Raw genomic sequence first — 26691 nt, forward strand, 5'->3', positions numbered from 1 at the left:
CGACCGCGGCGGCAGCAGCAGCAGCAGCGAGAGGCAGAGGCGGCGGCGGCGGGGAGAGCGCGGCCAGGGCTGCCCAGCGGGGCCTCCTCCACACCCCCCGCCGCAGCAGCAGCACCGGCGACAGGTAAGCGCGCACCGCCTCCCCTCCGGGGCCGGTGCCCACGTGCCGCCCCCGGCTCGGGCTCCGGGGCGGCGGAGGGAGGGCGGGGGCCACCGGGGCTCGCCAACAGCTCCGGCAGCGGCGGTGGCAACAAAGAGGACGAATGACCCCGGTCCCGGGGCTCTGGGTGAAGGCAGGCGGAAGGCCCGGGCCACACGGGGCCCCGGTTCTGGGAAGCGAGGGCAGGGGCGCCCCGCGGGGGCGGCGGCGGCTGCGCCTGGCGCCGGGGCTCTGGCCGCCTGACAAAACCATCCCCCGGAGCCAGGCGGCGGCGAGTCGGCGGCGGCTCCATCCGGGGCTTTGCGGGAGGGGGAGGGGACGGAAGCCGAGAGGGCGGGCGGCGGATCGGAGGAGGGAGGGAGGGAGGGAGGAAGGGGAGGGGAGGGGGGCGATTCGCGTTCCGTTCCCCGTCGCCGGTCCCTCCCTGCCCGCCGCCACCGCGAAGCGCGTCCCGAGCGGCGGCGGCCGGTGAGCGTCCCGCGCTGGAGCCCCGAGAGGCGGGCCCGTCAGGTGCGTAATCCTGCCGACGCCTCGCCGCCGCCTCCGGCTGCTGCCGCCGCTGCTTCTTCGGCGGCAAGGCCGCGCGAGCTGCGGAAGTGGGTTTGGGGGAGGGGAGCGGAGGGGGAGGGGAGGGGAGGGATCCGGTCCGACCGGAGCAGGCCCGGCCTCTCTGGCGCTTCTCCCAGCTGCAGCGGCTCCTACAGCTGCTGCCGCTACTGCTGTGGCTCCGCCTCCTCGCTCGCGGGCGGGGGCGCGCACGCACGCTTCCGGCCTCCTCGGGTCTCGCGCTGTCTCCGGCTCTCGCGCGCGCTCTCCCCCTCTCCCTGTCAGGCCACCCCCCGCCCCCGGCGCCGGGGCTGTTGCGCCGGCCCGGGCGTTGCGCACGGCGTAGGCGTCGGCATTGTGTTAAACTCCGCGGGAGTTGGAGCGAGCGCGCGCGCGCACGCGGGGCTGAGGGAAGCGGAGGGCGTGCGGCGCAGCCCGAGTGCGTCGCCCCTCCCCTCCCCCAGCCCCTCGGGGGCGGAGGCGGGGCCGGAGTGCGCGGCTCCCGGGCCGCAGGGCCCCCGCGGGTCTGGCCGGCCACGCCCCCTGGGGCGGGGCGGGGCGGCAGTTAGGCTGCTGTCCGCTGGGCCGGGGAAATGCAGGCCTCCGCGGGCGCTGCCCGCGTCGCCCGCTGCGGCCCCGGCCGCGAGTGTGGGCGCGCTGAGCCGGCGGCCTCGCGCTTCCGCTCGGCGGGCGATCTGCGCCCCGATAAGGCCGCGGCCGGCCCAGAGCGGCGCTGCGGTTTCTGGCTGCTGTGCCTCGGGGCGTGGGACCCGCTCGCAGCCGCGCTCCCGGCCCTCACACCCCGGCCGGGCCCCGAGCGGGGGAGGCGGGGCGTTCTCTCGGTTAACGGGGCCCCCCCGCCTGCAGTTCCTCGTCAGGGCTGCCGAGAGAGCTGGTGATACGGAAGGTGCTTAGGGAGCGAGCTTTGCGTCTTTTAGCCGGTAGTGAATCCGAGAGGGCCGCAGAGGAAGCAGGGGAGCCGAGCAGGCAGGGCGGTGGCTGGGCAGAAAGAATACGGTTCGTACTGCCGCGCCGTTTGCCGCAGGAACTTGCGCCTGCTGGACCCCTAGTTGTGCCGCAGGGAAGTAAGCCGGGCGCTGTGCTCCCCCACCGTCTGCGGTGTTCATTTGCCCCTCGTCGTACAGCAAGCCCGCTTAGTGTGCGAGTCTCGATTGTATTGCTTTTCGTAGGTGGTTTTAGTAAAAGCATAAAGGAAGTGGGAATAACGGGCTCACACAGAACTCCAGGTGTTCTGGGTTTGCTTAGAGGGGCTGCGCTGTCGTGTCTAGGGTGGACCCTCTATGTTGACCTTGTTGGAGCACCGGAGCACGGCGTACCTATCACTAGCATTGTACTCTGAGAGGCCTGAAATTGTCACAGAAAATCAGAGTTAAGACATTTTAAATCCTCGTTTCTGATGTATCACAAGCCAAATTAATTGTCAAAGTAAATCTTATTTTGCATTCTAAATACCCTTGGTGTGTATCCAGGGTGTTTTCAAACTCTTAAAAGGTAACTTTTAAGAAGAAAGTTTACCACTAATGCCAGGTTCCTTTAAACTGGGCGTTTCTCACGTAATAGAGTCGTGGTTTATTTTCTAGCCAAAGAATTGACCTGTTATTGAAACCATCATAAGATCTTAAACTACAAGAAGTAATATACCAGTGGTATTAAGTGCCACCAATAGCCAACAGCGGAGGGGTCGGTTAAAGGGGGGCGGATAAACCGCCCCTAAAGCTTTGTTGTACGGTCCAGCTGCTTCCTTGCCAGTTTCAAAGCTGCTCTTCAAAGAGGGTGTAAGTAGATGGTGTTCCACAAAGTCTTCCACCGAAATTCTCCAGCAGCAGAGAGTAAACATAAGTCATAGAATAACTGAACTGCCGCGGTGACCGTTTCTTTATCTCTAAGATGAATATGAACTTTGCACTGTCCTGCAAAATCTACACTTTTGTAATATAAAAATTATATAAAATTTTATTTATCCCGACCCTCTAAGCAGATACACCTTGTAGACACTGTTTATCCCGAGCAGGGGGTGTGCTTTCTCCAGTTTGAGAACTGCTGAAATGGAGGTAGGGAGTGAAGGAGACATCTAAGGCTGATGTGTGGCGTTGGCTCAGGATCAGCTTGTGTGGAGTTGGAGACTGCCCTGCCGTCTCTTACCTGTCTTTTGGTGTGCTTCATCGCTAGACCCACTCACCCTTCCCTGAAGTAACTTTGGGCAAGTAGTGTGGCGCCAGGCTGTCACAGTGAAGGAAGCTGGAGACTTTCCCATCAATTGCAAAAGGCCATTTGTCATTTTTCCTACTTCCTTATGGCCTTCAGGTTGCAAAGCATGACCTCGAAAACCTAAAAGGGAATGGAGAATTTTTATTTTCCTGAAGAACATTCTAAGCATTAGGTCGAGAACATTTTTTAAACCTCGTTTATGCTCAAGTAGGTTATAATTGTTATTAGCAAATTAAACTTAAGTAATTAAAATATTAGTTTACATTGATAATAAATAAGATGTAGCGTTTTACAGTGCTGATATGCATTACGTGCTGGAGTCAGTAGCTACAGCACACTTAGCACGAGTTGACAGTCTAAGACATCGAGGACCATATTTTTTTACCGTACAAAGGCCATGTTGGAGTCTGGTATTTATGTTCAAACACATAATCTGCAGCTCACATGCTTGTGGTGTGCATCATGTGACTTTCTCATTTCAAGAAAGCTCAGTGTGCAAAGATGGAACTTGTAAAGCACTTTTATGTATCTGGTTAAGTACTTGTGAAACAACTTTTTTACTTTACAAGAGGTTTAAGTGTACAGTTCCTTTTTTTTTTTTTAATTTTTTTAATTTATTTATTTTTTCCCCCAAAGCCCCAGTAGATAGTCGCATGTCATAGATGCACATCCTTCCAGTTGCTGTACGTGGGACGCGGCCTCAGCATGGCCGGAGAAGCGGTGTGTCGATGCAGGCCCGGGATCCGAACCCGGGCTGCCAGCAGCAGAGCGCGCGCGCGCTTAACCGCTAAGCCACGGGGCCGGCCCAATGTACAGTTCCTTTAAACCGTGTACACCCCTAAGTTCTGCACCAAGCACGGGTGAGCATCGGTATCATCTTGAGAACAATTTTGAAGTGTGTGTGTGTTCTCCCATGCCACGCCTAGTCACTTAGATTGTCCAAGTCCCCGGAGTGGTTCTGAACTAGGGTTGTGTAAGTGTCGTCTACAGTCCCTTGTGAATCCCCAGGACCCTTTCAGGGTTCCACCAGGTCAAAACTGTTTTCATAATGATACTAAGACGTTATTGGCCTTTTTCACTGTTGACAAAATGTGTCGACATTGGGAACATCTGCATAACTCAGTGAGTTAATATTTTCTATAAGATTTCCATAATGAGCAATGGATGATGTTAAAAATTATGCAAGAGTAAAAAATCCATGCAAAGTACCACATAGAGGAATGAATTTCACTGTAGTAGAGTAGGGAAATTTCATTCATTGATGTACTTTTATTTTTATTTTTTTTAAAGATTTTATTTATTTATTTTTTCCCCCTTAAAGCCCCAGTAGATAGTTGCATGTCATAGCTGCACATCCTTCTAGTCGCTGCACGTGGGATGTGGCCCCAGCGTGGCCGGAGAAGCGGCGCGTTGGTGCGCGCCCAGGATCCGAACCCGGACTGCCAGCAGCGGAGCTCACGCACTCAACCGCTAAGCCACGGGGCCGGCCCGTTTGATGTACTTTTAGATCATACAACTAACCTTTACCACTTGTCAAGTTTTGGTGTAGTATCCAAGAAGAATATCCACAATTACCTGGAAAGGCTATTAAAATACTTCTTTTTCCACCTGCATATGTGGGTGAGGCTGGATTTTCTTCAATCCTCAGCCAGAACAGATTTCACAACAGAGTAAATGGAGAAGTAGAGCAAATGCAGAATCCAGTTGTTTCTGTTAAAGAGATTTGTGAAAATATAAAAAGATGCCACTTCACTATTTGTTATGTTGGAAAATATAATCATTTTTTCATAAAAATGTGTTATTTTTGTTAACATGCAATGGGCTTATTATTGCTATTTTTAATTAAATTAATACATATTTTTTAAATTTCTCGTATGGTAAATATTAGTAATATTCCATATAAACAAAAGTTCTTTGGTGTCCTCAATAATTTTAAAGAGTGTGAAGGGATCCTGATACCAGAAAGTTTGAGAACTTCTACCCTAAAATATTGAAATAAATTATTCAGTTAAGACTTTGAGTGAAAACACATTTGCAGGGCTGGCCAGGCGGTATAGCGATTAAGTTTGTGCGTTCCACTTCAGTCGCCTAGGGTTCACAGGTTCTGATCCCAGGCATGGACCAGAGCACCACTCATCAAGCCATGCTGTGGCGGTAGCCCATATAAAGTAGAGGAAGATGGGCACGAATGTTAGCCCAGGTCCAATCTTCCTCAGCAAAAAGAGGAGGATTGGCAACAGATGTTAGCTCAGGGCTAATCTTCCTCACCCAAAAAAAAGAAAAAAAAAACCACACATTTGCAGCTCTTCTCTGGCATACAGTGAGCTATACCTATAGGTGCTTATATTTTCTGCAGATTGATTTTGTTAATCATCATACAGCATGTAAAAAGAAAGGCAATATCTACTTTGGTGGGTTATTAGAAGCAAATTAGATTAGGTTTTAAATTTTGCCGTGTGGTCACATGTAGGTTTCCTTAAAGTTGGTTATAGCGTAGTGCCTTTAGAATTATCACTTTAATATCTACTCTTTTTTTTTTTTTTTTTTTTTTAAAGATTTTATTTATTCATTTTTTTTCCCCCCAAAGCCCCAGTAGACAGTTGTATGTCGTAGGTTCACATCCTTCTAGTTGCTGTACGTGGGACTCGGCCTCGCGTTGGACAGAGAAGTGGTGCCTTGGGGCGCGCCCGGGATCCGAACCCGGGCCGCCAGCATCAGAGCGCACGCCCTTAACCGCTAAGCCACGGAGCCGGCCCTAATATCTACTCTTTATTAGCCATCAATCTCTGACCCACTTTTCCTTGACAGCTAAACTGTCCCTGAACTGCCTCCTTCTGACCTCCACTTACACTCAGAAATTAAAAACTAATTTTAATGTTAACTTAAGCAAAATATAATGGAAAAGACAAATCTTTTACAAATGCAATGCTTTCCGAAGTCGAAACAAGTCAAAACATAGTTTATGTCCCTCGTTTTTCTAGTTACTGTGGAAGAGGATTGACTAAAGAAAATTATCCTAATCTGTCACCCCAACTAACTAAGATACATTTCCTAGCTTTGAAATGCAATTTAAAAATATATTAAAATTCAAATGACCAGCCTCATTCAGGTTTACTTTATGGGCCCTCAAATATTAATTATTAATAATACTCATTGGAAAAGCCATTTTTTCATCCTGGTAAGTGGTCTGAACTACTTGAAAGAATCAATCTTACTTGTGGGTAGTGCTCTCTCTGTTACTGGTATGTCCCGTGCATTACAGTATTCATTTATGCTTCACTTAAGTAAAATCAAGGGCTTCAGAAGAGGATCGTTTTAGTACCCTTGAAATGGGTAGTCTAAGTGGTATTTAGTGTCTTAGAAGGGCTATTATCTTTAAAAAATGAATCATCAATTCCCAAAAGCTGCTTTGGTCTCCTGTTCTTGTATTGAAAGTGAAAGAGGAACTTGGGTTGTCAAAACAGAATATGATTATATTTGTGCCATTTAGCTGCACCTCCAAAAGATGAACTGAAGGATGAGCCCACATGTGCTACGTGATGGAGGCTGAAGGCACCCGGCATCTAGGAGGTATCTCGTTATCAGTGTGGGAAACAGTGATGAAGAGAAAAGCCAAAGCATTACATAATATAAACGGTCATTTATATTTGGCTTTGGAAAGTATTTTTTACTTATATCAACATGATATGTCTTAAAGTCTCAGAATTTACTTAAGAAAAAAATCGCTTCGTACACATATACATCCATAAAGAAGATGTTCTGTGAAAACCCACTGTTAAGAATTGCCTCCCCTCCCCAGCTCTACTCTTCTTCAGTTCCTCTCTGCTCGCTCTCCTGATTTAAGAAAGAGAAACGATTTTTTTTTTAAGTTCCATTTACAGTATTAAATGCGTTAACAGTTAAACTGAAGACCTTTATACAGGTCTTCAGTTTCATGTCAGATTGCCGGCCTTCTGTGACTGAGATTAATGAGAATTTTTAGGAATGGTCTATAGAGCAGGGTAGTGGAAAGAGCATGAAATTTACACCCAGAAGACCGGGGTTCACTTGACTCCTGTTTACAGTTTTAACCTCTCAGAACTATCACGTAGTGATTTAAGGATGTGGCTTCTGGAGTCCGACACACCTGGCTTCTCTGAAGACTCTTAGACGTAAATCACAGTCAAGCCTTTGGGGCTCCAGACCAATATAACCAACATCTACATCTCTACTTGGGTGTCTCAGAAGTATCTCAGGCCCAGTGTCTCTGAAGTAACCTCATGATCTTCCCCACAAAACTGGGTTTTTGCCTGTGTTCCCTGTCCTAGCGGAGAGCCCCACAATCTATCCAGTTACACAAGTTAGAAATCTAGGAGTCATCGTGGACACCTTGATCTCCCCCATCCTCCTCCATCCAATCTACCAACCAGTTCTGTTGATTTTTTATCTTCTGTCTTTTAAATCCTGTCCCTCTCCCTGCATCTTCTTCACCACCACCAGTCTGTCCTCTCTCTTCTAGACCACTGGAAGACCTCCCCTCCCCACCACTTCTAACAGGTCTCCCCTCGCCCACCTCTTTACCACCACCACACCAGTTTGGTTAGTTCTACAGTTGCAGCCGTCTGATCACACAGATCAGATCAGAATGATCTTTACATTGTAGATCATGTCACCCTGCCTAAAATCCCCTTCAGTGGCTTCCCATTGCTTTTAAGATGCGGACCAAAGTCCTTAACAAGACCTGAGTCTCCAGCCTCGTCTTGCCTCATGCTTCTCTGGCTCTTTGCCCGTCAGCCACATTGACCTTTCAGTTCCTCAACTGCATCTTGCTGCTTCCTATCTTAGGGCCTTTGCAAATGCCAATCTCTCTGCCTGGAAGACTCCATCTTTGCGCAGTTAACTCTTTTATTCTTCAACATCTGCTTAACTGGCATTTCCTCACCAAAGCCTTACCTGACCCCCAGCCCCCAAATTAGACTCCAGTTTTGTGACCTCCTATTTCCTTACATTTTTCTTTGATAGCTCTTATCAGAGTTGGCTGTTATAAATTTGTGTACTTATTTAATTACACCCTGGAACTCTGTGTATTCTGCATACCATTGCATCCGCTGTGCCTGGCACCTTAGAAAGCTGTCACCAAATATTTACCACTTCGCAGATCTGCTTCTTAAGAGCTAGCCCCACCTGTGGGCAGGTTACTTCTCTAAGTCTAAATTTCTTCTTCTGGAATGAGGGTAACTGATCCTTGGCACATAACAAGTGGTCACTTATAATTAATGCTGTGGTTATTAATTATTATAATTAATAGTAAGAAAACGATATTCCATGGTATTATTGAGGATTAAATGTTACGTGTGAAGGGTTGTTGTGAACTATAAAGCACTATTCAGAACTTAATTGTTAGCATGAAGAAACACGAAGTGACATTTTAAAATTGAAAAATTCTTCTAAAACATAGTGCACAGTAAATTGTTGAGAATTTTTTAGGTTAACCTAGGATAAATAGAAATTGAACTTTTACCCCAAATCACTCAGCTAGTCGTAGGTCACACTGTGACTGGAGCTCAGCGCTCTTCTCCTCTCCAAACATATAGTTACTAATTTATTTAACAAATATTGAACACCAGACAATATGCTAGACACATGGGATAAAGAAATAAATGATAAATAAGACTGAGTGCTGGCTTTCTAGAAGTATCAGGCAGACATATGTAAACAGGCATGTTCACAGATGCTCTGAAGGCAAGAAGAGCCTTGTGATCTTGAGGGTCAGGGAAATTCTGCAGAAAACAGGTAGAGCTGAGGGAGGTGGGGCAGGCAGTACGTGGTGGGTGCCTCAGAACGTGGCATGTTCAAAGGTCTGGTGCAGAAGTTCTGAGGCCCCGTCTCCTGACCGTGTGAGTAGAAATCGGGTTGCTAAGCTTCCCAGCGTTGGGTGGAGGCCTCTGAACAGTGAGTGTTGGAGACTGTTAGGAGCCCAAGAATGGCCTGGGCATTCAGAACCTTCTGGGCAAAGAAAACTGCTCTTCAGCTTATCTCAGTTCATCCAGAATTTCCAAAGTGAGTGAAATAACATTATTTTGTCTCCATTATTATCAACATACTCAGATGAAACTGGAGTTTTGATAACACTTGGACTTCAGAACAAATGAGACACTTGACGATCTCTTCGTAAAGATCACCAAACGGACAGTCTTGTATCAAGAAAACAATTAGGCACAACTTAATGTTATAGAGTAAAATTTTATGTTGTAATGATTTTTGCAGTAGAAAAAAAATTTATTTTTTCCATATATTGAATACAGTGCCAACTGTCCTTCCTCTTTAGAAAGATATTCTGACATCATGTCCTTTCTGCCTATTTATATTTAAAAGTTCCTCATCCCTACTGGGTACATGAATATTTAATGCCTTCTCTTGCAAAGTAAGAGGGAGCCCCACTCTGTGGGACCCCCAGTTTCAAGGTTGGTTGGTTTGTTTTTAGTAGGTCTATGAAATCTGAAAGTCTGGAAACCATTAGTTTAGATTAGCACTAGAGCATGTAGTGCAGAGTAAGCAGGGTTAGGTCATGCAGGACCAGCCAAGCTACGCTGAGGAATTTGGGTTTCATCCTAAAGGCAGTTGGGAATCACAGGAGGATTCTAAGCAGGATAGTAACATCAGATGTGCCCTTTGGAAAGATTACTGTGGATGGATTGGAGAGGCTAGAGCTGGAGACCGGGAGATGCGTGGGGAGGCAGAGCTAAGGCATGGCACTGGGATAAAGAGTTCAGATTGGTGGGATGTGGGTGACTGATTGATGTGGGGAGTGAGAGAAGTGGAGGCCAGAAAGGGAAATTGAGATTCCTGGCTTGGTCAAGGGGTGGGTGATGACGCCATGAGCTGGGGATACAGAAGAAACAGGTTTGTGTCCGTAGCTTTTATTGCCCTTTGGGGGAAATGGGGGATGGGGAGAGGATTTGAGTTGTTTTACCCAGATTGAATTTAGGGTTCCTGTGGGACAGCCGAGTAGAAGTGGATCAGATCATCAAAGAGAGTCTGCAGAATGAGAAGTGGGCTGTGGACCAAAGGCAAAGGAACATCAGCGAAAGAGGAGTCTTTGATGGAGATTAAAATAGAATAGCCAGAGGTGAGACGAAAACCAGAGCGCAGTGGCCTGGAAGCCAGGACAGAATATTTATGGAGCAAGAGGAAGGGTATGAGATGCCGCAGAGAGGTCGAGTGAGCTGCTGGTCCATAGAGCTGGGGAACAGAGGCCCCTGGTGACCTTGCTGAGCCATTTTCAGTGCAGAGGGGACAGGTGTGATGCGGTCAGTGAGCAGGTGATGGAGGTGGGCGAGCAGACATCCATTTCGACAAAGGGGGAGATGCTGCGTCCCCCATTTACACAGCAATCTTGTGCAAGCAAAGCCTCATGGGAAAGATTATGAAGGGGGCCCTGATGAGGAAATAACATTTGGGAAAGGGCAGTGTTGTCAGCTGGGCGGGGGTGGGGTGGGAACTGCTGGTGAGGTGCTCTGGTCTCCTCCCTCCTTTCCGCTCCTCCCTCTCACTCCATCTTCTCAGGCTCATTCACATTTGTAAGAATCTAGAGGGGTTGTTTTTATTTTTCTTCTTGAGAAAGGTGTTTTTAGTCTCTAAAATAAGATTTTTAAAAATTGATCTGTGGGAGAGTTTTTTCTCCTTTGTGAATTTTGAACATGTAACTCATTCTTTTCATTTTTCCTCCTTTTATTTGGTTTTTTCACTTCTCTGAGACTCCTGTACGTGTGTTCTTCCCTCTATATTTGAAAGACATATTCAGTTTGTTTCCTGTTCTAGATGTTCCTAAATTGAGATCCTAAAAATAACTAGTAGACACCCTTAAAAAAGAAACATTTTGCAGTTTTATCATGGCTTCATTCTTATGGTCTGGATAAAATACTTGTTAGTCTGTTCATGGAACAAGAGGGAGCCGTACATTTGGCTGTATCGAAGGAGATGATAGTTATTGGTTAATGTAAAAACTCAAACCTCAAAATCTTCCTATAAAATATTGATAAGTTTGATGACATTAAAACATAAAATTATATATGTCAAAAATCTCTATAGGGGCCGGCCTGGTGGCGTAGAGGTTAAGAGCCTGCGCTCTGCTGCGGCGGCCCAGGGTTTACAGGTTCGGATCCCAGGCACGAACCAACGCACTGCTTATCAAGCCATGCTGTGGCGGCGTCCCATATAAAGTAGAGGAAGATGGGCATGGATGTTAGCTCAGAGCCGGTCTTCCTCAGCAAAAAGAGGAGGATTGGCGACGAATGTTAGCTCAGGGCTAATCTACCTCACCAAAAAAAAAAAAAAAACAACTCTATAAAACAAAATCAAAAGAAAGTGGGAAAAATATTCGCAACGTATGTGACAAAGGGCTTATTTTCTCATATACAAAGTGTTTTACAGATGGATAAGAAAAAGACAACCCCATAGAAAAATGGGCAAAGCTCATGCAGAGATATAAGAGGAAATATAAATGATCAATAAACATAGAAATATACTCAGTTCATCATCAAATCCATACAAGGTAAAGAAGTGATATTGGCAGAGATTCTTTTTTTTTTTGCTTAGGAAGATTCGCCCTGAGCTAACATCTGTTGCCAGTCTTCCTCTATTTTGTACGTGGGTCATGGCCACAGCATGGCCACTGATGAGTGGTGTAGATCCGCACCCGGGATCCGAACCTGGGCTGCTGAAGCAGAGTGTGCTGAACTTAACCACTAGGCCACCATGGCTGGCCCAAAGATTCTTTAAAAAATAATAATACCCAGTGTTGGCTGGAGTATGGGGAAATGGGTGGGGGTGAGTTGCGTGGACAATTCTATTGTGTGTCCATAATATTTGAATCTCTTACAACAAGCATATATACTTTAAAGCAGTAGTAAAAATAATGTTTCTTATTAATTTGAAACAAACACACCTGCATATAGTATATTCTGACAAATTAGATGAACCCCAGTTTAAATCCCACTTCTCGTGCTTACAGATTCTATAATCTTGGGCAACCTACCTAACCTCTGTAAGCCTGCTTCTCATTTGTAAAATATGGGTAGCAATACCTCAGATAGCTCAAGCTAGTGTGAAATTAAGTGAATAACAAAGAGAAATGAATGGTTCATAGTAAACACTTCATAGGTAATAGCCACTCTCGTCGTTGTCGTCAAGGGATAAATTGTCATGTGTGACTGTACTTGAAGCTACTGTCTGTGAAAGTGACACCGGAAGCTGCCTAAGCATGTAGGTAATCATGATCAGAGTCAGAGTGTGTGATAAAGCAGCTCATCACAGTCTTCTCTTAGAGGATATTGTACCTTTTTGTAGAGAAAGGCAAGTTAGTAAGATGGAAAATGAAGTGTTCTGGCACTTTCCAGAGAACAGCCTTGAAGACAAGCCTCTGAAGTTCTATCCAGGTGGAGGTTCAGGTTAGAGTGATGTCTCTTTGTAATCCCATTTACTTTGTGACCTGGCAGCGTCTCTGGCTTTCATCATGAACCCCATGCCTTTTCTCTGTCTCCCCTTCCTAATCTTAGTGCTTTCAGCTTCTCTGACATACGCAGAAGACGTTGGGGAACTAAGTTCCTGAGCCATGCCATTGATGTTCGTGCTTAAATGAATCTATAGTCTGGGTCTTTCTACCTACATCACTGCAAACTTGGATGACTCTCCTCCTCTCACACTTGGATATGGCTCTTGGTAGAAAACACGAAAATTGACATCCTGGATTCTTGCTTTGTGAGCTGATCATTCTCTTAAAGTCTTATTCCATTTCGTTCGGTTAGTTGGGGGCACACTTGTTAATTTCTGAACCTGCCACATCATCCCCAGAACAGGAAGGAGAGTGGGGAGTTCAACACCAGCTGAGTAAGAATTGCCATGGGTCTGTTTTGTTTTTCTTTTTCTTTTTTAAGCTTGTTGGTAATGCATTCTCCACAGTAGCTTCCCTAATTCTGAAGTTAAGCATCATAGTTACCATTTTTTAAAAATCTGGCTAATTAATTAATGTGGTGGGCTTTGTTTTTAGTTAAACTTTTTATTTTGAGATAACTATAGATTCATTTGCAGTTGCAAGAAATCTTTGAGAGATCCCATATACCCTTTACGCAGTTTCCTCTACTGGAAACATCTGGCAAAACTGTAGTGCAATATCACAACCAGGGTATTGACATGGATATATCTGAGCTACAGAACATTTCTGTCCACAGGATCCCTCATGTTGCCATAAGCCAAACCTGTTTCCCTCCTGCTCCCCTCTCCTCCCCTCCACTACTCATCTGTTCTCCATTTGCGTAATTTTCCAGAATGTTATATAAATGGAATCATACAGTATGTAACCTTTGGGGATTGGTTTTGTAATTCACCCACCTTAAGCCACAGCGTCATTTCTTCTTATGTGGCTGAGTAGCGTTTTGTTGTATGGGCGTACCACGCAGTGTTTAACTATTCACCCGTGGGAGAACATCTGGGTGGTTTCTAGTTTCTGACTATTACGGATAAGCTGCTGTGGGTATCCACGTACAGGTCTTTGTGGGAACATAAGTTTTCGTCTCTCTGGGGTAAATGTCCATGAGTGCAATTACTGTGTTGTATCGTAGTTGCATATTTAGTTTTTTTTAAGGAACTGCCATTTTCCAGAGTGGATACACCATTGTACATTCCCACCAGCAACATATGAGCAGTCCAGTTTCTCAGCGTCCTTACCAGCATCTGGTGTTGTCATTATTTTTTATTTTGGCCATCCTGATAGGTATGTAGTGAAATCTCATTGTGGTTTTAATTTGCTTTTCCTAATTGCTTATGGTGTTGCATATCTTTTCATGTGTTTATTTGCCATCTGTATATCGCCTTTGGTACAATGTCCCTTCCAGTCAATTGCCTGTTTTCTAATTTGATTGTTTTTTTACTGTTGAGTTTCAGGAATTCTTTATATATTCTAGATACTAGTCCTTTATCAAAGCACTAGTTTGCAAAGCTTTTCAAATATTTTCTCCTAGTCTTTGAGGATCTTTCACAGAACAGGATCTCTTAACAGGATCTTTCACAGAACAATAGTTTTTAATTTTGATAAAGTCCAGTTTATCAATTTCTCATTTTATGGATTGTACCTTTGATGTCAAGTATAAAAACTCTGTATCTATCCCTAGATCCCTAAGATTTTCTCCCATTTTTTTCCCCAAAAGTTACAGTTTGGTGTTTTACATTTGAGTCTGTGGTGCATTTTGAGTTAATTTTTATATAAAGTACGTGACTTAGATCAAAGTTCTTTCTTGTTTTTGGCCTGTGGAAAGCCCAATTGATCCAGCACTTTATTGAAAACATTATTCTTCCTCCACTGAATTGCTTTTGTGCTTTTGTGAGCAAATTGTGCGTATTTATGTGGGTCTGCTCCTGGTATTCTGTTCCGTTGATCTGTGTGTTTATCCTTCCACCAATACCACGCAGTCTTGAATACTGTAGCTACATAATACATCTTGAAATCGGACAGACTGATTCCTCTCGCTTTATTACTCTTTTTGAAAATTGTTTTAGGGCCGGCTCTGTGGCTTAGCGGTTAAGTGCGTGCGCTCTGATGCTGGCAGCCCGGGTTCGGATCCCGGGCACGCCCCAAGGCACCACTTCTCCGTCCAACCCGAGGCCGAGTCCCACGTACAGCAACTAGAAGGATGTGAACCTATGACATACAACTATCTACTGGGGCTTTGGGGGGAAAAAAATGAATAAATAAAATCTTTAAAAAAAAAAAAGAAAATTGTTTTAGCTGTTTCTTTGCCTTTACATATATATTTTAGAATATTCTTGTCTGTATCCACAAAAGAAATCTTGCTGGGATTTTGATAAGAATTGTGTTGATTTGGAAAAAATGGGTATTTTTACTAGGTTGAGTCTTCCTAACCATAAATATGATATGTCTCTCCATTTATTTAGATCTTCTTTGATTTCTTTCATCAGCATTTTGTAGTTTTCAACATAGACGTCCTTTACATGTTTTGTTAGATTTACACCTATGTATTTCATTTTGGGGGGATTGTAAATTGTATTACATTTCTAATTTCAGTGTCCACATGTTCAGTGTTAGGATACAGAATTACAATTGATTTTGGTATGTTGATTTTCTATCCCATGGCATTGCCGAACTCATTTATTAGTTCTAGGAGTTTTTTGTAGATTCCCTGGGATTTTCTACATAATAATCATGTCATCTGCAAATAGGGACAGTTTTATTTCTTCCTTTCCCGTCTATATGTGCTTTATTTCCTTTCCTGCTTTATTGCACTAGCTGGAACTTCCAGTACTGTGTTGAATAGAAGGAGCGGGCATCCTTGCCTTGTTCCCAGTCTTAGGGAGAAAGCGTCGACTCTTTCTAACCATGAAGTACACTGTTCAGTATAATGTTGATCTGTGTGTGGTGGGCTTTTACAAATGCTGTTTGACTCTGGGAAAGAGCAGCCTACTGATTTCATGAACCAGCCCTCCTCTAGGGGCAGTGCCCCTACTAGAGATAGAGTCAGGCCTAGTGGTTTGTTTGCGTGAAGTGTGAGGAATGAATATCTTAGAATTTGGAGTCAGAATATTCAGATGTAAATGTTGACTTCCCCACCTTCTACTAGATGGCCTTGGTGAGTTACTCACACCTCTCAAGCCCATTTCCTCCTCCACAAAAGAAGAAGAGCACCCATCCTATGAGTGTAAGCGTCCATGGGAGTAATGAATGTGTCGTTATTATCTCCTGTCGGGGCAGGGCAGCCGTGTCCTCATGGTAGGAAATGGAAAACTGCCCCAAACCTAGTGAGATCTTCACCCGACCCTGCTGTGGCCCCACCTTAATTTATTTATCCCTGTGGAAGAGTTGACACTTCTGATAGATCATTAGAATTGGCATTTAGAGTCTTAAACTAGAGGCCTGCCCCATGGCTTAGCGGTTAAGCGCGCGCGCTCCGCTGCTGGCGGCCCGGGTTCGGATCCCAGGCGTGCACCGATGCACTGCTTCTCCGGCCATGCTGAGGCTGCGTCCCACATACAGCAACTAGAAGGCTGTGCAGCTATGACATACAACTATCTACTGGGGCTTTGGGGGAAAAATAAATAAATAAAATTATAAAAAAAAAAATAGAGTCTTAAACTAAAAGACTAAATGATCCAGGAATATTTGCTGTCTCGAGGGCAGACTACCCAAATTCATTTCCTGGCCCCTCCACTTGCCATCTGTGCAAACTTGGGCAAATCACATAATCGCTGAATCTACCCTAAATGCATCATGTGTAAAACGGGAGTAAGGACAGAACCACCCAGAGGGCTGATGTAAAGACCAGTTGAGTTAATTTACGTAACGTTTTGAGCAGTGCCTGCCGTGTTAGCTGTGATCGTTACTATTGGTGACTATAAAGGACACATACTGATTTGTGAATCACCTTTGTTAAAAAAAACAAATTGTTTGCTTTGCAGATTTTTAAAAACATGGATTTGGCCAACCATGGACTTATTCTCCTGCAGCAGTTAAACGCTCAGCGCGAGTTCGGTTTCCTGTGTGACTGCACGGTTGCCATCGGCGATGTGTACTTCAAGGCACACAAATCCGTTCTTGCTTCATTCTCCAATTACTTTAAGATGTTGTTTGTCCATCAGACCAGGTAACTAACGTGGTTGCTAATATCGAATGACTGTGGACTCTGCCTTCCGGGGCCCTCTTTCCCACTGAACCCACTCTTTGCCCTCTGCAAGACCACGGGTCTCACTCCCTCTCCCCAGGCTCCTGGGCTCCCACGTCCCTCGTGACTTCACTTGCCCCCTTCCGCATCTTGGTCACTCAGGCTTTCAGGAGTCCTTGAGCCCCAAGCAGCCCTCCACCTCCGAACACCCTCTCTGGTGTCCGTTACCAGCTGGCTGCACGACCTCGTTAATCCCATCCTTTCGCTCCTCCAGTCCCAGCCCCCCCACTCTCCCCTGACGTTCAGTATTTATCCTTGTCTCCTATTCTAATGAGAAGCTTGATGGCGTGTTTTCCTCCACTTTCCTTCTTTTCTCTCTTAAAACATCTCAATCTCAGTCTCTTCACTTAGTTTTTTCATCCCACCTCTCCTCTTGGAGAATAGGGCCTCTCCCCGTCTAAGGAAAACCATCTTCCACCCTCATGCTCCCAGATCCTACCCTTGGTTTTTATTCTGTACTTTTTATTTTATACTTTGTGCCCCCTCCACAAGTCCATAAAGGATCAGCACTTCCTTACACGGCTGTCTTGATGGCAGTGCTGCTTCTCCTGTATTTTACCACGAAAGTTCTTCAGAACCTTCTATGATCGGAGGTGATCTGTAGCCTTGCTCGTACCTCCTTACCCCACACGCTTCCTATCTGCTGGCGCTGTGGTTTCTCCCCCATCACTCTCCTAAAATCGTTTCTCCAAGGTCACCTCTCCAGCAGAACCACTGCTCTGCTCTCAGCCTCTGTCTTCATTGTCCTCTGCAGCATCTGCTGCCGTTTTCTTCCTTCTTGAGGGTCGTCTGCATTTTGATAACTCTGAATATCCCTTGTTCTGCGCTCTCAACAGGAGTCCCTGTGAGTTTGGGTGAGTTGGTCTGGGGCTCGCCATGCTTCTTGCTGTGTGTGCTTTCCTGGTGGGAGCTCATTTTTTCCTGGATCTTGCCTCTGGCCTTGGTCTTTCTCTGTCTCCACAACTATTCCCCAAGGCCCCAGGCTGCCTGCTAGACCTTTGGAATTGGCTCTCCTGCTTTTGTCTCATTTAGCGTGTCTACAGCTGAGTGAAGTCTTCCCTCCAGTCCCTCCTGGCTTCCCTACATTTTCATCTTCTAGTAACCCATACTTAAAATCTCTTTAAAATCATCTTATTAGTGCCCTAATCATGTTTTCTTCAAAACACCTTTCTCATTAGTCCTTTCCTTCCCCTTCTCACTTCTATTTTCTCATCATTTTCCACATTACTGTCAGCTTGATATTCCTAAGCATTGCTTTGATTTCAGTGTGCCTTTGATCAGAAACCTACTAGGTTGTGTTATTCCTTTGTTTGGAAACCTAGAGGATACCCATTGCACATCTAAACAGCACACAGATTCCTTATTCTGTCTTTCAAGGCTCCGCTTGGAGCCTGACCTCCATCCAGCCTCGTCTCCGACTACCCTCTCTGGGACACCCCCTCACCTGAACCACCAGTTTGCTGGTGTTCTGCCCATTCCCTTAGTCCCAGGTCACCATCACCTCTTCCCTGACCCCTCCCCTAATCACGTCAACCAGAATGATCCAAAGCGACCTCTTCCTCTCTCACATTTCATAACACTTGATTTATGCCATTTTGTAAGATCTGCACATTTCCCTTTGTTGTTATTTGTGTACTTACCTCCCCTCCTCATTCGTAAGTTTGAGGGCAGAGACTGGGTTTTACTAATCTTTTTGAACACCAAAATGTATAGTTCAGGTGTTTGTAAATAATAGCCTCTTGATAAATGTCTGGAAAAGCAGGATGGGCAAATACTAGGATTAATGGCAAGCAGAGGTGGCTTTATCTTGTGACACCAGGGATGCTCCCTTTTACTTCATTCTCAGAGACTTCATAGCTAATGGGTACTTAGAAGTCTCAACACTATGAATTAAATTGTCTTAAAAAGGGGGAAGATTTTAATTTTGAGGAGCAAAAGAATACAACGTAATGAGTTTTAATTAAATGCAAGAAACTCATCTTAAGTACAGGGCAGTAAGTAAATGCCTTTCTAACAAAGGAATGTGATATCTGTGTAGATAGGAGTCCCAAGTTTAAACACTAGTGTGTTATTGCACCAGATATAACACACTATTTATTAGTGTGTTACACTAATAAATACCATTTGCACTGCCGCCCGGGGGCCTTGCCCACCTCATTGAGAGAAGCCAAATACTGGATGAAGGGCAGGGACGTGCTTTTAAACCGGCACCTCCTTTGCAGGGCGCTGTGCACTGCCACCTGGCTACTCAAGAAGACTGAATAGTTTTTTCACACTTAGCTTAGAGAGTTTTGTGTCTGTAGTTACCACTAGATGTCTCTGTCTTATGTACGCTCCTCTAAGCGGTAAGTTTTAAATCCTATGGGCCTGCAGACTTGGAGCTCTCAAAAATAAAAACTGAAGGATAGGCCTTGCTAAGTACAACCTTTTGACAAGGTCTAACATTATTTAAAAATCCTTCTTTTCAAATTTCTTTAATCCCGTCTTTTACTTTAAGATCCTAGTGAAAGAAAAATTGAAAATGTAAATTACTGTGAAAGTTGGTACGAAGGGCTTCTAGCTGTACTAAAACTATATTTTTCCTACATAAAAGTGTTATGTCACACAGACGTCTACAAGTCAAACCACTTAGGTGTAATTACACTGTAGAGAGCCATGTCCTTCCCAGAGGACTTGGAAGTGACCAGAGTCTGGCCCCCAGCGAGCTGGGTGATTAAGCAGGCAGGTCAGGCTGCCTGGGAATGACAGCAGGCAAGGATAGAGATGGCTGGATGCCACATAAGGAACTTTCCTAAATAATTTTTTTTAAGTGTCTGTGTGTATGTGTGTGCACATGTACTTCTCCTTTAAGAAAACAAATTAAAATAAACAAGATAAATTGGTGTCTGGAGACCTGCTGGGCACTGGGCGCTGGCAGTAAACCCAGGGACTCGCCTTCCTCTCCTCCATAGTTTCTCACCAGCTCTGCGGGCCCTCCCCAGCTCCACCCTTCTTTGCCATCAGAGACTACACACAGCTCTTTAAAGTTTGAGAGGTTTACTGTGGAGTCACCATCCTTCACAGGTGGTGGACAGAGGACAACCTAGACAATAGCAAATGAGGGGAAATTACAAAACTTACAGCAGAGTTTTTATGGAAAGGGGCCCTACTTGGTAGTTAGATCTCCTGGATGCTGAAAAACACACCCCACTTTGAACTTGTGCCTGTCCCTTTTCTAGGGGGCAGAGGGGCTCACTAACTATCCCTTCCTTCTGCCTGGAGGAACATTCCATCCTGGCAGAACTAAAGATGCCCTATAGTCTCTTGGGGGTGTTTGCATCTCTAAAGGCCTGTGGTTTGCCAGTTCTCTAGGCCTCTGCCCGGCCCTGGAAAGATCCCCTCCAGTTATGTCTTCGCTTTGGAGTTGATTTTTACATTATTATTCTTCACCACACATAATCCCTGAAGCTTTATGTTGAATATTGAACTTCCCTAGGGCATCTAAATATGTTCTAGTGTACACGTAATATTGTTAGCACTCACCTTGTGCATAAAGGGAAGACTGCCTGTATTTGCATTCCTATTTAAAGCAATATAAATAATTTAAAAGGCTATGAAAAAACTCCAAATAAAGATATGAATGATCTGTGTGTCTTTTTAAAAACTAGTCACGTAGACTTTTCCCTTTACACTGTCAAAGGGGTGCCAGTTTCTATGCTTGATCTTTTTTCTTTCTCTTCCATACTTTGTAGTGAAACGTTTTTCACGTGATTATTTCTTTACAGTCATCTTGAAATATACCCACACTGATAGCAATTCAGTACTTATTCAAATCTGTGCTGTCACCAATTGCTGTCAACGTCACTTTCTCTTTTTTTAATAGAATAAAATATTAAATTTAGAAGAGCAGGGCACATTGTTCTTATTTTAGCATGTTGGAAAATATTTGTTAATAAGATAAATAGCTAATGGAGCCAAAAAGAGTTATAACAGTAAGAAGTAGTGTAATGAGTGAGTATAAATTCTAAAGGCATTCAAGGAAGATGTCTTTGAAGTTGAAAATGCATTGTCAGTAGAATATATTCACTCAGTAGATGGTGGCACATACCTCATAATAGAGACATATACATCTCATTGATTTTTTTTTTTTTTTTTTTTTTTTTGTGAGGGAGATCAGCACTGTGCTAACATCTGCCAATCCTCCTCTTTTTGCTGAGGAAGACTGGCCCTGGGCTAACATCCATGCCCATCTTCCTCCACTTTATATGGGACACCGCCACAGCATGGCTCAACCAGCGGTGCGTCGGTGCGCGCCCGGGATCCGAACCGGCGAACCCTGGGCGGCCGCAGCAGAGCGCGCGCACCTAACCGCTTGCGCCACCAGGCAGCCCCTACATCTCATTGATTTCTAATGATGCGTTAGAATTTCTGTCATTACTGATGATCTAGGAAGAGTTCCTGAGGACTCTTGATTATTGCTGCTTGATCAAGATGATGTATCTGGAATGATGGCAACAGTCGAGTCTGAAAGTTAGAAAATCAGCAATACCCCCACTGCTTTAGGTGCCTCAGATAAGTCACCTGACTTTTTGGGACCTCAGTTTCCATGTGTCTCAGATGGGAATAATCAAATCTGCCTTATCTACTACACAGGATTGTTTTAATGCTCTGAAGAATCCTGGCTTTGGAATTAGACCCAGATGTAATTCCTAATTCCACCGCTTACTAACCCTGTGATGTTGAGCAAGGTTTTAATCCCTTTGAGCCTCGATCCCTTATCTCTGAAATGAGAGTTAATGGCAGTTCAGTGAGATAACGCCTGTGAACCCCAGCTGCAGTGATGAGGATGATCACATTTGGTGAGGAACTGAGTTGTCCCGGAGCGCCTTTAATGCAGTCTGGCAACGCTGGGAGGTGATCTGACTCCAGTAGAGCTGGGCTGTGGCTCGCCTCCCTTGACGGTGCTTCCACCGTCATGCTGGAGCTAGGTCAGAGTTGCAGAGCAGCGACAGAATTAGGTTTTCTTTTTCTCTCCTTTTTGTTGTCTTGCTCTCAGGCACTTGTTCATGCTAGTCCAGCTCCCTTATGTCATTAACAAATGAAGAAATTTTCTGATCAGGTAGATCATTTGACTTACCTTAAAAGATCTCCTGCTGAGCTCTGGGTGCCATTGGATCAATATGGAATCCTAGGCTTTTAGCTCAAGATCAGCCAGGTCAGTGGTTCCTAACCATTCCTGGGTCACAAGTCACTCTCAGACTGATAGGAAGCAGTGGATCCTCTCTATGAAACACAGAATTTGTTATAGAGAACTTCAAGAGTTCTCTATAAAAATATGATATGATAAAATTTTACATAGATTACTAGGAGAAGAACTGCTTCAAGAGTCTATGAGTTAAGATATCACATTTGTTTAATGTGAACTTTTCCTTTCTCAGTCCTTTAGAATATATTTATTGAATTTCTCTCTATTCTTACTATAATTAAAGTTAAATTATATAGGTTCCAGTTATCTCTCTTGAGTATCCCTTTCCATTTCATGAAACTTACTAATAGTAAGAAATGGGGAATGTTCTTATTTTCATTTGCCTTTAAAAGTGCCTGTTTCTTTCTTCAGGCTTTATGTTATCGTTGGAGACATAAGTTGACATTACTTACAGACTTTTTCCTTGTTTCTTTCAGTGAGTGTGTCCGTTTGAAACCAACTGACATCCAGCCTGACATCTTCAGCTATCTCTTACATTTGATGTACACTGGAAAGATGGCGCCCCAGCTGATTGATCCCGTTCGCTTAGAACAGGGGATCAAGTTTCTCCACGCTTACCCACTCATCCAGGAGGCTAGCCTGGCCAGCCAAGGAGCCTTTTCTCATCCTGACCAAGTTTTCCCGCTGGCTTCTTCCTTGTATGGCATTCAGATTGCAGACCATCAGTTGAGACAAGCCACCAAGATTGCTTCTGCACCTGAAAAACTTGCCCGAGATCCACGGCCACAGCCCTCGAGGATGAGCCAAGAACAGGTACCTGAGGCCTCCCAGCTCTCGCAGCTGACTTCAAACCTGACCCAGGTGAATCGGACACACATGACTCCCTCAGACCCGCTGCAGACCTCCCTGTCTCCGGAGCTCGTTTCCACTCCTGTTCCTCCCCCTCCCCCTGGGGAGGAGACCAATCTGGAAGCCTCCTCCTCTGACGAACAGCCTGCGTCCCTCACCATAGCCCACGTCAAGCCGAGCATCATGAAGAGGAACGGGAGCTTTCCCAAGTACTACGCCTGCCACCTGTGTGGACGGCGCTTTACCCTCCGGAGCAGCTTGCGGGAACACCTCCAGATCCACACGGGCGTCCCTTTCACGTCAAGCCAGCCGGGAGAGAGCCGAGTCCCCCTGTCTCTTTGTAGCAACGCAGCTGACCTGGGGAAGGACGCCTTGGACGTGCCTGAAGCTGGGATGATAAGTGACAGTGAGCTGCAGCACGTCTCAGATTCCCCAATCATCGACGGACAGCAGCACTCGGAGACGCCGCCGCCCTCGGACATCGCAGACATTGACAACCTGGAGCAGGCGGACCAGGAGAGGGAGGTGAAGAGGCGGAAGTACGAGTGCACCATCTGTGGACGCAAGTTCATCCAGAAGAGCCACTGGCGGGAACACATGTACATCCACACCGGGAAGCCTTTCAAATGCAGCACTTGTGACAAGAGCTTTTGCAGGGCCAACCAGGCTGCCCGGCACGTGTGCCTCAACCAGAGCATCGACACGTACACCATGGTGGACAAACAGACTCTGGAGCTCTGCACGTTTGAGGAGGGCAGCCAGATGGACAACATGTTGGTACAAACCAACAAACCCTACAAGTGCAACTTGTGTGACAAAACATTCTCCACCCCCAATGAGGTTGTTAAACATTCTTGCCAAAACCAGAACTCGGACGTTTTTGCCTTAGACGAAGGGCGGTCCATTCTCCTGGGCAGTGGGGACTCCGAGGTAACGGAAACTGACCACCCAGTGTTAGCTTCCATCAAAAAGGAACAGGAAACAGTGTTGTTAGACTGAATGTTACTTACCTTTTTAAAAACTGTCATTTTTACAAAGACTATCTTCCTTCCCTTCCCCCAATTCAGAACTGGAGTTCTCCATGGCATGATACAAACAGGTCCCTGGTCCCTCTCTCCTTGCCCCCTTCCGCCGTCCCCAGCCCCTCCTCCCTAAAGGTTTTGTGCATTGTCAACCTGGAACATATTTACTTTAATTCAGGGGATATTGGAAAGATAATGGTCAGTAGTACTTTTAAACTCAAATAGATTTTGAGAAGCTTAGATTATTTAAAAGCATACTTGGAACTAATGAAGGGTATGTAACAAAACAACTAGAATGCAATTTGGTAAGCTAAAATTATGACTTTCCCTGGGAATAAATCTTCCTTCTCAGAAAAACAGTGTTCGAAAATACAGCATGCTTCTTAGAGATACAGCCGGGCTCTGAACTATGCAAAATCTAGAAGGTGTGGGGAAACTTTTAACCCAAGAAAATGTTCTTAGGATTCATCCTCCAGGTGTCTTATATCAGAATGCATCCTTTGAGATTATGTCCAGTCAAGAAAAATCATTAGTTAAGAAATCTACTTGAACAAAACACGAAAAAGTAATAATGTGATGGCAATCTTAATTTTTGGATAAAACATGACAAGCTGTGAGTTTGTGTGTTTGTAAGAGCAGATGTGTGGAAGAGGTGAATTAATGCACATGCCTTATCTGATTGCTGGCTTCTTTCAAAGTTGAACAACAAAATGCTGTATTTTAGTTTCTGACAAATTTGTTGGTGGTTTTAAAAATCAGATTTGAAGGTACTATTCTAGAGATTATCTTTCTGATGAAAAAATGACAGGCCATTCTAGCAGTTGCCAGTAGTAAACTTGTTTTAGCACCAACCATCTGCTCTTTAATCAGTGTGTACTGCAGGAAAAAGGCTACAGGAACGAGCATCTTACAGGGGAGGTTGTGAGCAGAATATGTAGTAACTGTAACGTCTTCATGCTAACAGTTTACTGGCAACATTCACTGAAACATCAAAAATGGCCAAGAGAAATCAGGACAAAAAACCTAATTGCTCTTTGGGAAAAAACTTGATTCTGATGTTCAGTCTCCAAATTTTTTCTTTTTTAACACCTGAAATTTCCTCCATTGGCCTAAAAACAGTAAAATTTGTCCATTAATCTTCACTTAGGCCAATAACAGAATGGTCTCACAGGACAAAACAGGAGCCAGAACTAAGGACCGAAGGGGAAGGGAAAAACAGTTAATAGCTGTGCTGTACGTATATGTTAAAAACTGAATATCCCGTCATCCTATTTCATGTATAGTTGAGTTCTCAGATTTGTAAGTTTTTATACATACTTTCATTGAATAAACATTTAATTAAATGGGAATACGATTTTATCTGTGTCTTACTTTGTGTACCCAAAAAGATGTAGGAAGGGGAAGCAGAGAGCATTGCCGAGGGGTCGCTTTCTCGCTGTCTCCTCTTTGTGTCTGCAGAACTTTGGGCAATTCCCCTGAGTGGCATTTTCCACCTTTGTAAAATGAGGACGTTGATAACTGCATTGGGTCATAAGATTGTGAGAATCAAATGAGTAAACTAAATGAAGATGCTACGAACGGTCCAGGTTTGACCAGGAATGGGTCTAGAGATGGTCTTATCCAACTTTCTTTTACAAGGAAGGAAAAAGAGGCCAAGAGGTGTTTGCCTAAGGATGACACACGTTGATGCTATATAAACCTAGATTATTAAATATTGAGAGGTTTCCAATTTCATCTTTTTTTTTTTAAACTATCTTCACATCTCCCAACTTAAATGAGTCTTGTGCCAAGTTAACTTCTCTGAGTATCTGTGAAAGGGGAAATCAGGGTGAGCCTCCACAGCCCTCCACGCCACCCCCAGGCAGCCTTGAAGGGACATGAGATGCAACCATAGGGCGCTGAAGACCAGAAAGTCATGGGAATCACAAGGGCCCTGGTGGGTGAGGAGAGAGGGTTGAGCTCCCAGCTCCCACACCTTGGTGGAGGGGGATGGGCAGACATTGTGTTCACCTACTCATCATGTATGGGGTGCAGGGACTCAGCACCAGCTGTGGCCACCTCCTCCACTGTGGCAGACCCCAACAATGCCAGTTCCCTCCCAAAAGGAAGAGCTGGGTACAGATAAGGAAGCCCCCTCACCCTACCCTGGAATGCTCCATGCCTATTTAATCCCAAGAGGTTATAAGTTTAATGATTTATTCTGAGTTTTTGATGGTACCAATTTAAATAAGCTTTGGAAATTTCAGTTGATGGTATGAGCCATCTGAGCACCTAAGCTTCAGAATTAATTTGAGCTGTCATTCATGTTCTAGCCCATATTAACACCACTGGTTCTACTATCTTTCCTTTCATAGGGAAAACAATAAAAAATGAGTCACTCATTCAACAGAGGTGGCTAAAAAATAGATTTTTACAGTAAAGTACTGTAGGGTTTTATTTTGCCATAGGAAATATGGCTTTAATGGGAAGAAAGCATTCCATTAAAATGTATTTGTCAATTATTCTTCAATAAAGCTGAGAAATGAATAAACAAACAAGGTAGCTTTGGACAGTGATATAAGATTAGAGAGTGGAGTGGCCCCCAAACCTTCTCCTTGTTAAACCTGTAGGAACTACCCACTATTGTTTTTTGTAATTCCACCCTACAAGAAAGGGAGAGCTGAGGCATTCAAAATAAACCCTTCAGTTCAAAATGTCAGGCTTCAGTCACACATTTAGGTAAAACACCAAATTGCTGTGTTTAAAAAGATGTAGGCACTTAGAAGAACGCTTGGGGAGGATGGTATGTGGGTACAGTTCCTCCCTCAATGTGGCTAGGAATTACGGTGGGGGAGGGGGAGCCCTCTTCACTAATTCACTAGGAATGAATTCTAAGACAAAATTATTTGTATGAAGCTTCTAGTTAATTATAATGGAATGTGACTTATTCTTCAGGTTGACTTTGCATTTTTATGACAATATCAGAATCCTCAAAGTACCTAAATTGCATTT

General features: G+C 44.8%; 1 protein-coding gene across 2 annotated transcripts; it reads left to right on the forward strand.

Moving 5' to 3' along the window:
* ZBTB2 (zinc finger and BTB domain containing 2) lies at positions 1-25049 on the forward strand. Of its 2 annotated transcripts, none has more exons than XM_004440679.3 (3): positions 1-124; positions 16382-16566; positions 22306-25049. In XM_004440679.3, the coding sequence occupies exons 2-3, from the start codon at positions 16394-16396 to the stop codon at positions 23675-23677; spliced, it is 1545 nt and encodes a 514-aa protein (XP_004440736.1). In that variant the 5' UTR covers positions 1-124; positions 16382-16393; the 3' UTR covers positions 23678-25049. The 2 variants fall into 2 exon arrangements, with proteins under 2 accessions (XP_004440736.1, XP_014650964.1); XM_014795478.2 differs by lacking the exon at positions 1-124 and adding an exon at positions 599-670.
* Positions 25050-26691: the final 1642 nt, after the last annotated feature.

The sequence above is a fragment of the Ceratotherium simum genome, chromosome 38 (genome assembly GCF_057802395.1).
Source record: "Ceratotherium simum simum isolate JZ-2026a chromosome 38, ASM5780239v1, whole genome shotgun sequence".
Classification (NCBI taxonomy): Eukaryota; Metazoa; Chordata; class Mammalia; order Perissodactyla; family Rhinocerotidae; genus Ceratotherium; species Ceratotherium simum.